The sequence below is a fragment of the Corythoichthys intestinalis genome, chromosome 10 (assembly GCF_030265065.1).
Source record: "Corythoichthys intestinalis isolate RoL2023-P3 chromosome 10, ASM3026506v1, whole genome shotgun sequence".
NCBI classification, from domain to species: Eukaryota; Metazoa; Chordata; class Actinopteri; order Syngnathiformes; family Syngnathidae; genus Corythoichthys; species Corythoichthys intestinalis.
In genome coordinates, this window is record NC_080404.1 from 42,115,873 (window position 1) to 42,132,809 (window position 16,937).

At 39.2% G+C, this 16,937-nt stretch overlaps 1 protein-coding gene and 1 long non-coding RNA gene across 7 annotated transcripts in view; one reads left to right on the plus strand and one right to left on the minus strand.

The window, feature by feature from the left end:
* The window catches only part of LOC130922696 (adhesion G protein-coupled receptor A1), a 264,480-nt gene that overhangs the window by 112,951 nt on the left and 134,592 nt on the right, over positions 1-16,937 (minus strand). Inside the window, exon 1 of one of the 6 annotated variants that reach the window (XM_057847631.1) lies at positions 8,146-8,238. The exons of the other annotated variants lie outside the window; for them this stretch is intronic. Within the exon in view, the coding sequence (XP_057703614.1) occupies positions 8,146-8,223 (78 nt within the window). The 5' untranslated portion in view covers positions 8,224-8,238. Of the gene's footprint in view, positions 1-8,145; positions 8,239-16,937 lie in introns of those variants that run through there. 6 annotated transcript variants of the gene reach the window in all.
* On the plus strand, positions 7,452-11,092 carry LOC130922698 (uncharacterized). Its single transcript, XR_009064562.1, has 3 exons — positions 7,452-7,671; positions 10,008-10,093; positions 10,316-11,092. It is a non-coding gene; the product is annotated as an uncharacterized LOC130922698 (long non-coding RNA).

Below are 16,937 nucleotides of genomic sequence, written 5' to 3' on the forward strand. Positions count from 1 at the left end.
GTATTTAGTCAACCACTAATTGTGCAAGTTCTCCCACTTGAAAATATTAGAGAGGCCTGTAATTGTCAAGATGGGTAAACCTCAACCATGAGAGACAGAATATTAAAAAAACACCCAGAAAATCACATTGTTTGATTTTTAAAGAATTTATTTGCAAATCATGGTGGAAAATAAGTATTTGGTCTATACCAAAAGTTCATCTCAATACTTTGTTATGTACCCTTTGTTGGCAATAACGGAGGCCAAACGTTTTCTGTAACTCTTCACAAGGTTTTCACACACTGTTGCTGGTATTTTGGCCCATTTCTCCATGCAGATCTCCTCTAGAGCAGTGATGTTTTGGGGCTGTCGTTGGGCAACACGGACTTTCAACTCCCTCCTCACCCCGTGATGTCAAAATGATATCAAGAACGGGGAGCAAAAATCCCAGAACCACACGGGGGGACCTAGTGAATGACCTACAGAGAGCTGGGACCACAGTAACAAAGGTTAATATCAGTAACACAATGCACCGCCAGGGACTCAAATCCTGCACTGCCAGACGTGTCCTCCTACTGAAGAAAGTACACGTCCAGGCCTGTCCGCGGTTCGCTAGAGAGCATTTGGATGATCCAGAAGAGGACTGGGAGAATGTGTTATGGTCAGATGAAACCAAAATAGAACTTTTTGGTAGAAACACAGGTTCTCTTGTTTGGAGGAAAAAGAATACTGAATTGCACCATACCCACTGTGAAGCATGGGGGTGGAAACATCATGCTTTGGGGCTGTTTTTCTGCAAAGGGACCAGGATGATTGCTCTGTGTAAAGGAAAGAATGAATGGGGCGATGTATCAAGACATTTTGAGTGAAAATCTCCTTCCATCAGCAAGGGCATTGAAGATGAGACGTGGCTGGGTCTTTCAGCATGACAATGATCCCAAACACACAGCCAGGGCAACAAAGGAGTGGCTTCGTAAGAAGCATTTCATGGTCCTGGAGTGGCCAACCAGTCTCCAGGTCTCAACCCCATAGAAAATCTGCGGAGGGAGTTGAAAGTCCGTGTTGCCCAATGACAGCCCCAAAACATCAATGCTCTAGAGGAGATCTGCATGGAGGAATGGGCCAAAATACCAGCAACAGTGTGTGAAAAGCTTGTGAAGATTTACAGAAAACGTTTGGCCTCCGTTACTGCCAACAAAGGGTACATAACAAAGTATTGAGATGAACTTTTGGTATTGACCAAATACTCGAGTCGAGGGGGAAAAGTACGAAAGAGAATAGAGACACCCACAAGTTTTGACCTGGTGGTCTATTCGAGACGTTTCTCTTTCTTTCCTACATTTTACTTGACTTTTCATAGAAAAACCAACAGTTTGCGCTGGGCATAGGAATCTGCAGTGTTGAGACACCAATTCCAAGTACGCTGTTTTTTTAGCTCGTGTAGTATATAATTCGCTATCCATTTTATAAATATTGCAGATTATTTAACAGTTGTTTATAACAGCTCTATGAGATGTTATGTGCCATAAATTTTAAATGTGCACAAAGATATAAACCCACCGACACAACCAAGGGCATAATAGGGCCCCGCCCCCTTGCCCCCACACACGGAGCCCTGATTTCAACATGATGCAGTCAATCTGGAATTAAGAGACAGACATAACTAAAATATCAATATGCAAAGAAAAAATGTGCTCTCTCTCTGCTTCTCTGATGAGTATAGACGCCGTGTGTTTTTCGTTGTTTTAAATGGCACATTATAGCGTGCGATAACGCAAGCGCTCAAGAGGGAACGGAGTTGGCGGACCGCAGCCGTGCGCAGACGGTATGATTTGCATGTTTTTGACGTACTGCGTGGCACGCAGTCAACACAGAACCGGACCGGAACCGCAACGATCATGCATCTGGTGTACTTGGGCCCTCACGCATCTAGTTCCTATAGTGTACATGTTGCTAACGCTGCTGTATCTGTCATTTCGCATCTAGTTCTATATATATGTGATATCTATCATATCTTGTGGGCGTAGCTTGTAGGCTATCGGCTACAGTCAGGTATTATTGGAGCCACCTAACATCGTGTTTGGTCGGTGTCACAACTTTTTTTCCTCCTCCCCACTTCTGCTCTGCTCTGTCGTCTCGGTGAGTCCGTCTCACTTTTCTCGCGTCATTCAACCAATATAGTAATGCATAGTAACGCACGCCTTTCCATCCTCAGTAACGGCGTTGCCAAGATGAGAAAATTAATTAGATTACTCACTACTGAAAAAAAATAATGCCGCTATATTCTAACGCCGTTATTAACAACACTGTTGCTGGTTGCCCTTACCAAAGACGGCCGGCAGCTACGCATGCTGCCATAAAAAAACAAAAACAAAAGATTGCCTGTCGCTTTTCCTAAAGGCGATCATAGATGTCCAATCGTGTGAATTTAAATGAGTTTATCAAGAGTAGACATCTAATCCATTTGAAGTAGGAGAGAAGCACTGAATGAAGATTCATTCACCTAACGGTGTATTAGTAGTTGTGCGTGTATATCATTAGTCTGACCACTGAGCTGTGACACTTGACATGACAGAAGATTTGTGTCCCACTGATCTGAGGTTCAAACTTGGCATCAGCATCCACCCACATTCTAAAAATATGTTGGTTAATTGCAGACTAAACTGTTTATAGAAGTGAATGTTATGGGGAATTGTTGTCTATATATTCCTTTGTAATTGACTGGTGAACAGTACAAGGTGCTGGGCAAGGGGTTTCATTGAGTTAGCTCACAATACAACACAATCCACTGTCAGCTGGGATCACCCACCGCTCTCTCGTGACTCTAGTAAGGGCAAGTGTTATAGACCATGGATTAGAAAAAGAAGTCTATAGTTTCAATAAATGGGCCAATAGAAGCAGAGTGGATCCTGGTGTTGTGATATGATGAGAATCCTAGCAGCTGAATTTGGGACATGCTGGACATCGCCCAGGGCTTTTTATGGTTGCCTAAACAGGACTCCGTATTTTCTGCACTATAAGGCACACCTAAAGGCCTTAAAGAGCATATGACACCAGAAAAAAAAGTCTTAAATGGCATTATTATGTGAATTAGAATCATATTTTGAGACGATTCGACTATATACAACAATTTAGCAAAGCGCAGATGACGAGAAATTAGTCTTTTAATCTGCCGGTTAGCCACGCCTACCATTATAGGGCTTTAGCGTCCCCAACAGGTGGATGACGTCAGCGGTAGACTGGGCTCATCGGTTTTACTATTCAGCCCATTGAGGGGGAATTGCTCAGAACGAGGAAAACGCGACGAAGAGAGCCGCAAAATGTCATTGTTTCAGTCTCTCTACTCCAATATTTTTACAGGATATTCTTTTTATGCAAGTATTTTTCCCCAATAGCTATATAAATGGCTTGAGAAGGACCAGTCAGCCCGTCGAGGGGGAACTATTCACAATGAGGAAAATGCGACGAAGAGAGCGGCAAAATGTCATTGTTTCTGTCTCTTTACTTCCATATTTTTACAGGATATTCTTTTTATGCAAGTATTTTTCCCCAATAGCTATATAAATGGCTTGAGAAGGACCAGTCAGCCCGTCGAGGGGGAACTATTCACAATGAGGAAAACGCGACGAAGAGAGCAGCAAAATGTCATTGTTTCTGTCTCTTTACTTCCATATTTTTACAGGATATTCTTTTTATCCAAGTATTTTCCCCAATTGCTAAATAAATGGCATGGTCAAGACAAATAACAATCTTGTGCTAAATGGAATATGAAATAATAAAAATCCATTTATTCAAGACGACATGGCAAAATTACTACATAATGGTCAAAACTGTCGACTTCACCTTTACTGTCGCACCTCCCGAACGATATTTTATGACACCTAAATCGGACATATGCCATTTCCCTTCCCCGGCTTCGGAGAATGTAAACAAACCAGAAGGAGTGACAGCTAGCCGACATGCTAACCCGAACCGAGTGATGTTTCAAAGTCTTCAAAGCGGAAAATCACACAAAGCTATCCTGGATTATTTGACATGACGACCCGGTTGTCGAATGTTTTAGCGGATCGGCAAACCGCCCGGCGGAGAGCAATTTACAGTTCGTTCCCCGGAGGAGGGTGGCTGGAGCTAACGCAGCTGTGTTGCTGCTAATGCATTAGGAGAGCTTTTTACATGCCTATCAATGATCAAACGTAAGTAGTCCTTCATTTAAAGGAAGTTTGTAGTGTTTACTTTGTAATCGCTGTATTCGTATTTGACATAATACAAAACAAGATGTTTACTCACTTCCTCGTAAGTCCAATGGTCCCACAGTAAATATCCACGGTGAATGGGAACCTTTTGAAACTCCAAAAAGGCGCATACGCCTCTCCCTCATACAGAATGATTTTTCTGCAGCCGTTTGGCTGGCGTGATGCGAAAAATAAACGTATTAATCCGCAAAATCAGCTGAATCCTTCGTCCTCATACACAACAGTACACTGTAGCGTGAAGAGGACGTCTTCTACCGTACACGTCACAGCGCCCTCCTCCTCAATGCAAGACCGAAGCCGGAAGTCACTCATTTTCCTGGCGCGGGATTCAAAAAACTAAATAAATATAGCGATCGCTTCCACACACATCCAAGCGGTCCATATCATTCAGGAGCATAAAATACCGCGTGTATTATGAAATAAACATGCTTTTTCGTGTCACAGGCACTTTAAATTTTCTCAAAAGCCGACAGTGCGCCTTATAATTCAATGCGCCTTATACATGGATAAATATTTTTGTTTTGTTTTGTTTTTAATAGGGCTGTCAAACAATCACAATTTTTAATCGAGTTAATCACAGCTTAAAAATTAATTGTAATTAATCGCAATTCAAGCCATCTATAAAATATGCCATATTTTTCTGTAAATTATTGGTGGAATGGACAGATAAGACACAAGACGGATATATACATTCAACATACTGTACATAAGTACTGTATTTGTTTATTATAAATAAATGGCATTAACTTTATTAACATTCTGTTAAAGCTATCCATGGATAGAAAGACTTGTAGTTCTTAAAAGATAAATGTTAGTACAAGTTATAGAAATTTTATATTATAACCCCTCTTAATGTTTTCGTTTTAATAAAATTTGTAAAATTTTCAATCAAAAAAATAAACTAGTAGCTCGCCATTGTTGATGTCAATAATTACACAATGCTCATGGTGCTGAAACCCATAAAATCAGTCGCACCTAAGCGCCAGCAGAGGGCGACAAAACACCAAAAAACACAAGTAACAAGTGGACATGACACTGTGCTGTCATTTTAATCTGTTTGAGCGGGGCATGTGCGTTAAATGCGTCAAATATTTTAACGTGATTAATTGAAAAGATGAATTACCGCCCATTAACACTAGAAAACCCAGCAGAGGCCGATTTGGCCTTTCCCAAGACAAACACTCCTAATATTCCCTAGCAATGGCCGGTGTGGCCTCTCCTCTGTGACTCATGTGATAGTTTGTGTCAGTTCAAGTCAAGCTACATTTATTTAATTACATTTATTTATGAAGTTTGACACTTTTTACACATTTTTTAATACACTTCTCCTACACTCCACACTTAACGACAAAGAATGGCCCAAATGTGTACATTGTTTTAAAGAAGAAAAAAAAAAAGCGTTTTAGGACTGCAATTTGAGTGTAAAGCAGGAATTGTGTCTATAGTTTAAAAGGACTGAATCAGGGGCATGAAGAATGGATTGTGGTCATTGTGTCTGAAGTTAATGTATGTCTAGTGGTTGCATTTCCATATGAACGGCATTTGTCTGTCCGACAACGACTTGCCAATTCAAAAGCACTTGGGTCATTTTTGCCACCTCTGGGTTTTCCGGGGAACAGGCCATATCGGCCATAGTTTGGGACTAGTAGGAGTACCAGAATTCTCTGGGACTTGTAGTGTTAACGCGATAATTTTGACAGCCCTAGTTTTTAATCATGGCATGACATTCCCTTTAGCGCAGGTATATCTACTGGATGCATAACGCAAGCCCAATCACTACTACTACTTGTACTACTGCGCCTTATAACGCGGTGCGCCCTATATATGAAAACAGTTTTAAAATAGGCTTGTCATTAGAGCTGAAACGAATAATAAAAAAATAATCGACGCGCAGACGTCACGTGCGTAGAGGAAGAAGCAATAAAAAGAAAAAAAAAAACTTATCGCAGCCGACAGCCACTACAAACTACGCCGACGTTGCTAAAAACTACACCCGCATGATGCTAGTTTGGTAGCAGGTAGTGTCCGATGCGTCTCATAGATAATCACATGCATTTAGGACTAGATTCGAAATGACAGACTCGGCCGTGTCTGGTTAGCGTTAGTAAACAGCCGCCATCTTTAAGCAGTAGACTTCTCATTGCTAATAAATACAACGTTACTGTCACATGCTCACGTAACTATAGCCCTTCGGAGGGCTAGGTTTCCATTGACTATGACCACTGTCGATGCATGGATAACGTGTCTTACATACAGGCTTTATTTAATCTGTAAAAACACAGCGCTGTAGAGTGATGAGGGTGTAAAATTAAAACACAATAAAGCTAACTGTCAGTTTTAGCTCAGTAGTCATTGCTGAATAAATGTGCTCCAATACAGCAGGTATCGTACATTTATTTTGAACACTGCAAAAACTCAAAATCCTACCAGTACTTACAGTTTAGACTACCGTAATTTTCGGACTATAAGCCGCTACTTTTTTCCCTCATTTTGAATCCTGCGGTTTATAGTCCAGTGCGGCTTATTTTTTGATTTATTTGGGTTAATAGGTAACACTTTATTTGACGGCGGCGTCATAAGACTGCCATAACACTAGGGATGGGAATTGATAGGATTTTTACGATTCCGATTCCATTATCGATATTGCTTAACGATTCGATTCTTTATCGATTCTCTTATCGATTCTAATTTGGGGAAAAAGAACAACAAACGTTTTGATTGGCATCGAGTTTGTTTAATCAGAACTCACAACCTTACAAACTCACAACAAGATCAAAAGAGGCCCAAAGCCTCAATGTTAACTGTGGCAACAATAAGTGGCAAATACACAAGAATGTGTAACATTTTACTGAAACATTTATCTAATAGAAATAAAAAATATTGGTATATATTGGCAGATAGGTTGTTGTTCTGCCTTTGGCAATATGTGTTAAAGCAGGGGTCCCCAAACTTTTTCCTGTGAGGGCCACATAACTTTTCCCTTCTCTGATGAGGGGCCGGGGTCAGTTTGTAACAAAAAAAGTGTGACGATTGCAGAAGTGCATAAATGTAAAACATTATTGTTTTTCAGAAAGCCACAATCAAATAACCCTTTCTGGATTCTTCACGGAATGAAAGTAAATAAAATAAAAATAATAATATAATAATAATAATAATTAATATTAAAAACACTATTAATTAAATAGATAATAACCAAATAACCCTCTCTGAATTCTTCAAGGAAAAAGGCCAGGAAATAAATAACACGATTGAGAAGAAAAAAAAAAATTCAAAATGGCCGGACCAAATGTGGAGGCGGGCCGTATTTGGGCCGCGGGCCGCAGTTTGGGCACCCGAAGAAATGCCGCATCCAAGCGAGTGAGCGTGCGAAGTGAGAGAGGGAAACACTTCTACGAGCCTACGTTCTTTGTTAATGTTAATATCTACAGAGGCAACGCCTGTATGTATAATCTTTTGTGTTGTTGTTGTTGTTGTGTTTCCACTCGCGATCGGACACTTAAATCCAGCTGTGTAGTGGTTTGAACGATGTGCTAATGCTAGCGAACGAATGCTAACCATACTGTTATTAGCAGCTAATCATCGCTGATTTACGTTGATGCAAACCTGTTTGTTATTGGGGACGAAATTGATTTGTTTCATTTCTATTTTTAGTTTCACTCTTCAAGTGATGGTTGAATAAAGTCAGCAAATTATACCAACGTCTTCTGTATCGTCATTTCGGAGTTTAGCTAGCTGTATAGCTGTCTCGATGAGGACAGTGCAGTCTATTCCCTCCCGATGCAGTTATCTCCACCTTGCAATGACTGCAAGTCGCTTTGTTGTAATTTTTCCTCGTGAAGTGAAGACACACTTTCGAGCGTTTGAACCTACGTGCTGTCATTGTTATGTTTATGGCTGCAATGCTCGTGCTTACCCGTCGTAACCTTTCATTTTCACTCTCTTTCCTGGTGAAGTGTAGTCCAACTTTGGAGCGAGTGGTTCTTGGCGCCATGCTAGTTTGATGCGTCTGGACAACAAGACTCGTCACGACGCAATACGCGTCTTTAGGAATCGTTAAAGGGATCGTTAAGGCTTTTTCATTGTGATGTCGAGGCCTCGAAACACTCGGAACCGGTTCCGAATTGGAATCGGATTTCGATTCCCATCCCTACATAAGACCGTCATAATTATGAGATGACACTATCATGGGCATTAATTAATGAATGCTTATGACATATTTCAGTTAGTATCATGCGGCAAATTATGACACTAAGACCATTTATTTCCAACTCGGATCTTTTGCATCCATTCATAAGTGATATAATTTGCCGGCTGGCACAAAATGACACCTGTCATAAGTATGATGATGGTCTCATAACAGTCTTATGGCACCACTGTCAAATACAGTGCTACTATATACCATAACTAGCAATTATTTAAACAACTGGAGCAGTAACTGAAGAAATAATTATCAAAGAACATGAATTTTGATTGTTATTTACATCTGTAGCACTGCAATGCATGATAGGAGGCATGCTGGACGACAACAGTACTGACAGCAGGTGGCAGCAAAGGTTGACGGTCTCCCCCAAGAAAACAGTGATGGCCAAATGAAACGAGAACAATGAAGACCAAATGAAGCTTCTTGAAGCAATGAAGCTTTGCAGCCAATTGTTTCAAAGCTTCATGGTGGTTCATTTGGTCTTATGACAGTCTTATGATGCTGCTGTCAAATTAAGTGTTACCGGTTTATATCTTTATGTGTAACTATCCCATACTACAGTGAGGACAGCTGTGGCTTATAGTCCAGTGTGGTTTATCTATGAACAAATGCAGTTTTTGTGTCAAATTTGGTGGGTGGTGGCTTATAGTCAGGTGCCTTATAGTCCAGAAATTAGAGTAACTTAAAACTTAACTTAAAAATAGCTTGACACAAATGGAAACTAAATTGAAACACGTGGGAAAAACATGTAGCTTTCAAATGATGTATGTTATCAAGCGTAATTACATTTTTAGGTAAGAAATATGTTTTTTTTTTTTTTTTTTAATATATAAGGTCTAGAAGTTTTTTTGAGAGAAAGCAGTGATTTTTTTTTTTCCAGTCACATCTTAGATGCAATTGTTGGCTGTTTTCAACAATGTACATCGAAAATAAAGATATTGATTGACTGAAAATGGTTCAATATTGGATTAAATGTCTTTTTTTCACATTTATAATTGCTCTTTACCCCCCCCCCAAAAATGTTTTATCCGATTACTCGATTAATCGATAGAATTTTCAGTCGATTACTCGATTACTAAAATATTCGATAGCTGCAGCCCTACTTGTCATTGAAGGTGCACCTTATAGTCCAGAAAATAGGTACATTTACGATTTTTACTTTTCTGTGAGTAGTTTTCCCAACACTAGATTATGCATCATTAGATTATCCAATTGCACTTTATTCTGTGTCTAGAAGGTTTCGACTTTTTTTTTTTTTTGTTCTTTTAAGGTTGAAATTTTAGTGGCTCTAACTATATCACGACAGGGAGCAGTAGTACCAAAGATCTGTACACTTAAGAAATAAATCACTTCAATTTAAAATGACAACTTGAACAGCATGTGACATTTTCATTCATGAAAAATTCAACCATACGAAATAGTATTTAAAAAAAAAAAAAAAAAACCTTAACAGTAAAAATTGTGATCCAGTTATTTTAAATGTGAAAGAACAAAAATAACATTATTGTCAAAACACAGTGCTTAACCTTTCCATTCAAATGACAGTAAATTCGAGTGACAATGTTTCATTGCAGAGGTCACCAGCACAGGCCACCGGGTCACCATATGGGTCGCCTGCAGGCCTGCTCCGAAAATATCCAACCAGCGAGGGAACATATACGTAAGTGATCATTTGAAAAGTAAACACTTGCATCTTTACACTGTACAACGACACAGGTAAAAAGAACTACCTATACTTTACTGTTGTATGATTTATCTAAATGCATTTCATTTTTACTGAATCTAAATTTTAAAGGAGTAAAACAATATAGGCAAATAAATAAGAATGGCCCTGCAATTTGCTTTCAAAGACAATTGATTTGTTTTTTTTCCCCCCTTGCAGCACAGAAGAGTACGAAGGAGAGACAATCCTTGATGTTTACAAAGCGTTGTCCCATCTCTGAACATCTTAAATCGGTGATAAGTTTCCCACCAGACACTGAATAAAGCAGTGATTAGGAAAAGAGCTGAGGAGGAACAGGGACCCTTTGATGAACTGACTCTCTAAAACGACACTCTTATAGCAGTAAATCGATGTCAGGTGACCACAGATGGAATCATTTCAAAAGAAATATTATCTTGCTTACTTGACTTGTGTTATCATCTCATTCTAGATGATGCAGCAAGGAGATTTGTAAGACCGTGGATGCACTATAAACAACAGCATGCACAGCAGGTCCCAGCGTTAACAACACATTATTTTCAATGCCAAGGCAACATTTCCAGAACTCGTTAACTCCACATCACAATACATTTATCCGGGTAGTCACACTTTTTTCAAACATGTGAGTGTGGTTCTTAGTATAGGAGTCTACTATTTTATATATTAATTTTACGTATTTTCTATTAGATTTATTCAAAACAGTTTGTTGTCGTAAACTGCATACACATACACAATAGTTATATTCTTTTCCTAACGGTATATTTTACAGGGTTTACCCGGGACTGCTCGCAAGCCAAATGCAGCATAACACTTATTGACACTTCAGCGCAATGGTTTCAAATTGGTGGTGCAGGGGCAAGATTTGGTCCTCTGCATCATTTTAGGTAGATAGTGAAAATAAATCATGTGCATTGACGTTTTTCACTAAAAATTTATGTAAAATATCCGTAGTCCATAAACCTGAGAATATGATTTTTTTCCAGTTTTAACTAAATTGATGATTTAAAAAAATAAAGAGACTACACTATGTACTGTTTATCCATTAGTTTTGTGTGTGTGTGTGTGTGTTTTTTTTTTTAAATTAAATCCCCTTTTCAATTAAATCCGAAATTTAAAAAAAGTAAATGTTTAATGACCTCCACTTCTATACTTTAAAAATATAAATGAAAAAAAAAAAAAAAAAAAAATCATCAAAAAAAAAAATAAATACAAAGCATTAAAAAAAAAAAAAAAAAAAAAAAAAAAATATATATATATATATATATATATATATATATATATATATATATATATATATATATATATATATATATATATATAACACAATAAAAACTGTTCGCCTCCAAAAAAAGGATTTGGGCAAATTTGAGGTTAACAATGTCTCTAATGTGTCTAAATATTGACTAGCAAAATATATGACGATTAATTTGTGAATCGATTAGTCAATCGTTGCAGCCCTAGTTTACCTGGCATTGACGGCATTTGAATAGTGTACTGCACGAATCCTATTTTTAGACCGTGATGTCGCCATCGTAAGCCGGAAGTGGGTCAACATGGACACACTCTCGCATACAATCCATATTTTTACTGCTTGTTTTCTGCCGGTAATTTTTCAAAAAAGAACATGCCGAGTAAACACTGCTGCTATGGAACTTGTAGAAACGACTCTTGAAATTACAACATCTGAAGGATGTTTTCTTCATATGTTTCCAGAAGCCAAAAACACGTAGGAAAAAACGGGAAAAATGGATCAACTTGTGCAGACGTCTAAAAGACCAGTTTAACGCCAGCAAGGTGAAGCCATTCACATTTCATATGCAGTTAACATTTTGTTGGGGCCATGATCCTACAGAGGACGAAGAGGTAAGCCATTTTTATGTTTTTGCTTATTTTTTAGCGTGGCGTTTTTGCGTGCTGCTTCTGTCTGACAATGAATGACCTGAAAAAAATTAAAATGGTATCTGACTGCCACTGTTGTTACCTTTTCTGTTGTAAAAAACAACTTTAGTAAGAGGGAAGTGTAAATAAATCATAGAATTACGATTTGTTATTAATGAAAAAATTAAAAGTGTTCGTTGGCTGTCACTGAATAGCATTTGCGATCGCTACACACACAAAAAACAATATAAATTACCCCCAAGAACGTTCAGAGATGTATGACAACCAGAGGATACAATATACAAGAAAGACAGGGCATATGGTGGTAAACGATAGATTGTTAAAACAGGAGAATGTCATTGTCAGTGGCGTAAGGCAATGCACACAAGAAAAAGGTGTCGATATAAAAAGCCACCTCTGGATCAAGTCGGCTCTTTTTCCCGTCTTTTTCAGCCCTCGACACTCAAGCCATCTCTTTAACTGAACATTTGTATGTTCTTCCACATTTTTACCAGTGAATTAGGCACCAGGGACATCATTTTCAGACAGACTTGGTAGGTTTATCTCAGTAAACATCTCATTCGTACACTATTTCCATGCATTTAGTATGAGGGACAAACACAAGCTTGACCCACCTAGCAAGAATTGCTAACGTCATGAATATTAATGAGCAAAAAGTGACGTGTTGCTTGCGGCATGCCATTGACGTTCTATCATTCGCCCCTCCCAGGATCAATGGATTGGACCTCGAGTCAATGCCAGCCAAATGAGTTAAAAATGTATTTAAAGATGTATCAACATAATGGCCTCCCCAGGAAACCATAATGAGTTTGACACCCCTGCTTCAGAGTCTTCATTAACCAACCGTGTAAATTTTTGGAATGTGGGTGTTAAACCGAAGAACCTGATGAAAATTTACTTAGGCACAGGAGAAACACGAAAACAGCAAGACAAACAGCTTGCTAAGCCCTGACCTGCAGAATTGCTGATGAGCACAATGGGAGATTTGCATAATTTTTGTTGTAATCACGGGCAGTACCATGCACAGAAACATGGTCAAAGACATTCTGACCATGAAAAAAAGGTGAGGTGACATGAGGAGAGTACAAAAAAGTGAATAAAAGATTTTGTGCTATTGAATAGATAGAGCTATGCTGCAGCTCCTCAGGCGGATCTGACTCAGACTGTTACGTCAAAGGCTTGTGCCACATCACAAACCTTCACTTCCCTGCAACAGATGGACAGCAGTGAACAACACTGTTGATTATAAGCAGTTGCCATAAAGAATTGTGTGCAAATGCTGACTTACATTTAGGCACACGGAATTGCCCAAAGCTCTAAAATGTCTCATGTAGACTCAAAGAATTCTCGCATTTACATAAACAGTGAATATACAGTGTATCACAAAAATAAGTACACCCCTCGCATTTCTGCAGATATTTAAGTATATGGCGGAAAACACAGACAAGACTGAAAAAACAGTTGCACTCCTCTTTAAAAGAAACTGCTGTATTTTAAGCCAAAAGAACTGTTGTGTTTAATGGAACAATATGTCTATATGCTACCATAGCAGATTCATGTCGCATTAAGCCCTAGAACTATTTTTAATTTGTCCGTTTTACCCTGGAAACCCCCGTTTACAGACGTCGTGCAACCGCTTCTGTTTCAACCCAGCCATAAAACGAAGGTAATTAATTATATTATTCAAAATGTCTGTCATTTTTAGCTCAGAATCATTAATTGATGTCTAATATTTTGTTTAAAAAACTTTTAAAAATTATTCACTCGCATATTTTACACTTTAAAAAAAAAATGACATCATAAGGGGAAAAAAATGGTATCTGTAAAAATTCACGGATATCTACCTCATAAGTATCACTTTATTGTTTGTTTTTTTTTGTTATTGTCGCATTTTCTCTGATATGTTAGATGATAAATAATCAATCCAAAGAAAGATTGGAAAAAAAACCTTTAAAAGGGTAAATACAGTGCCTTGCAAAAGTATTCAGCCCCCTTGAATCTTGCAACCTTTCGCCACATTTCAGGCTTCAAACATAAAGATATGAAATTTAATTTTTTTGTCAAGAATCAACAACAAGTGGGACACAATCGTGAAGTGGAACAACATTTATTGGATAATTTAAACTTTTTTAACAAATAAAAAACTGAAAAGTGGGGCGTGCAATATTATTCGGCCCCTTTACTTTCAGTGCAGCAAACTCACTCCAGAAGTTCAGTGAGGATCTCTGAATGATCCAATGTTGTCCTAAATGACCGATGATGATAAATAGAATCCACCTGTGTGTAATCAAGTCTCCGTATAAATGCACCTGCTCTGTGATAGTCTCAGGGTTCTGTTTAAAGTGCAGAGAGCATTATGAAAACCAAGGAACACACCAGGCAGGTCCGAGATACTGTTGTGGAGAAGTTTAAAGCTGGATTTGGATACAAAAAGATTTCCCAAGCTTTAAACATCTCAAGGAGCACTGTGCAAGCCATCATATTGAAATGAAAGGAGCATCAGACCACTGCAAATCTACCAAGACCCGGCCGTCCTTCCAAACTTTCTTCTCAAACATGGAGAAAACTGATCAGAGATGCAGCCAAGAGGCCCATGATCACTCTGGATGAACTGCAGAGATCTACAGCTGAGGTGGGAGAGTCTGTCCATAGGACAACAAGCAGTCGTACACTGCACAAATCTGGCCTTTATGGAAGAGTGGCAAGAAGAAAGCCATTTCTCAAAGATATCCATAAAAAGTCTTGTTTAAAGTTTGCCACAAGCCACCTGGGAGACACACCAAACATGTGGAAGAAGGTGCTCTGGTCAGATGAAACCAAAATTGAACTTTTTGGCCACAATGCAAAACGATATGTTTGGCGTAAAAGCAACACAGCTCATCACACCATCCACACTGTCAAACATGGTGGTGGCAACATCATGGTTTGGGCCTGCTTTTCTTCAGCAGGGACAGGGAAGATGGTTAAAATTGACGGGAAGATGGATGCATCCAAATACAGGAACATTCTGGAAGAAAACCTGTTGGTATCTGCACAAGACCTGAGACTGGGACGGAGATTTATCTTCCAACAGGGCAATGATCCAAAACATAAAGCCAAATCTACAATGGAATGGTTCAAAAATAAACATATCCAGGTGTTAGAATGGCCAAGTCAAAGTCCAGACCTGAATCCAATCGAGAATCTGTGGAAAGAGCTGAAGACTGCTGTTCACAAACACTCTCCATCCAACCTCACTGAGCTCGAGCTGTTTTGCAAGGAAGAATGGGCAAGAATGTCAGTCTCTCGATGTGCAAAACTGATAGAAACATACCCCAAGCGACTTGCAGCTGTAATTGGAGCAAAAGGTGGCGCTACAAAGTATTAACGCAAGGGGGCCGAATAATATTGCACGCCCCACTTTTCAGTTTTTTATTTGTTAAAAAAGTTTAAATTATCCAATAAATTTTGTTCCACTTCACGATTGTGTCCCACTTGTTGTTGATTCTTGACAAAAAATTAAAATTTTATATCTTTATGTTTGAAGCCTGAAATGTGGCGAAAGGTTGCAAGGTTCAAGGGGGCCGAATACTTTTGCAAGGCACTGTATATGAAAAAGAAAATCTCGACCACTCTTAGATGTCTGCGATTTCTGCATTGCGACCCTTGTTATATTACTATGTTTCACACATAAAATCCCCCCAAAATCCAGCTGTGGCCATTCGCAGCTGTGTCTTGACACTCGCTAAAACATGCTACATGGAGCTTTTGGATCGTAAAAAGGTAAGTAGATGATAATATCTACTTAAAGTCATGGCGTCTGTAATTCTGCTCTCGCGTGCTCTCACCTCCAGATAGGGTTTTGCTGTTTAAAAAAACTTTTTTTTTTAAATGCCCTCCTGTTCAAAAATTTTCTTCCCCCAGAAAATTGACATTTTAAGCTTTCAAATGATGTATCACACATGCATATCGGACAATTTTGAAAGTTGGCCAAATTGGGGGTCTCAGAGCGGAACTTCAAGTCACCTGGGTGTTGTCCACCATATCTTTGCATGGGACAACACTGACAAAATGACACTGACACAATAAAAAGTAGTCTGTGTGCAGCTTATATAATAGTTAATTTATTTTTCCCTCAAAATAACTCAAAATATAGTCATTAATATCTGAACCTCTGGCAACAAAAGTGAATACACCCCTTAGTGAAAGTTGTCAATGTTAACATACAACATGTCAACTGTCAATATTTTGTGTGGCCACCACTATTATCCAGAACTGCCTTTACTCTCATGGGCATGGAGTTGACCAGAGCTTCACAGGTTGCCACTGGAATGCTCTTCCACTCCTCCATGACGACGTTGCGGAGCTGCCAGATATTTGAGTCTTTCCGCACCTCTACCTTCCGCTTGAGGATCCCCCAAAAATGTTCTATTGGGTTCAAGTCTGGAGACATGCTTGGCCAGTCCATTACCTTTACCCTCAGCCTCTTCAGTAAAGCAGTGGTGATCTTGGAGGTGTGTTTGGGGTCACTGTCATGCTGGAACATTGCCCTGCGACCCAGTTTCTGCGGGGAAGAGGATCATGCTCTGCTGCAGTATTTCACAGTACATGTTGGAGTTCATGTTTCCCTCAATGGAATGTAACTCTCCAACACTTGCAGCACTCATGCATCATGACATTCACACCACCATGCTTGACTGTAGGCATGAAAAACATATCTTTGTACTCCTCACCTGGTCGCCGCCACACATGCTTGAGACCATCGGAACCAAACAAATTAATCTTCGTCTCATCAGACCACAGGACATGGTTCCAGTAATCCATGTGCTTTGTTGACATGTGTTCAGCAAACTGTTTGCAAGCTTTCTTGTGTACCGTCTTCAGAAGAGGCTTCCTCCTGGGGTGACAACCATGCACACTAATT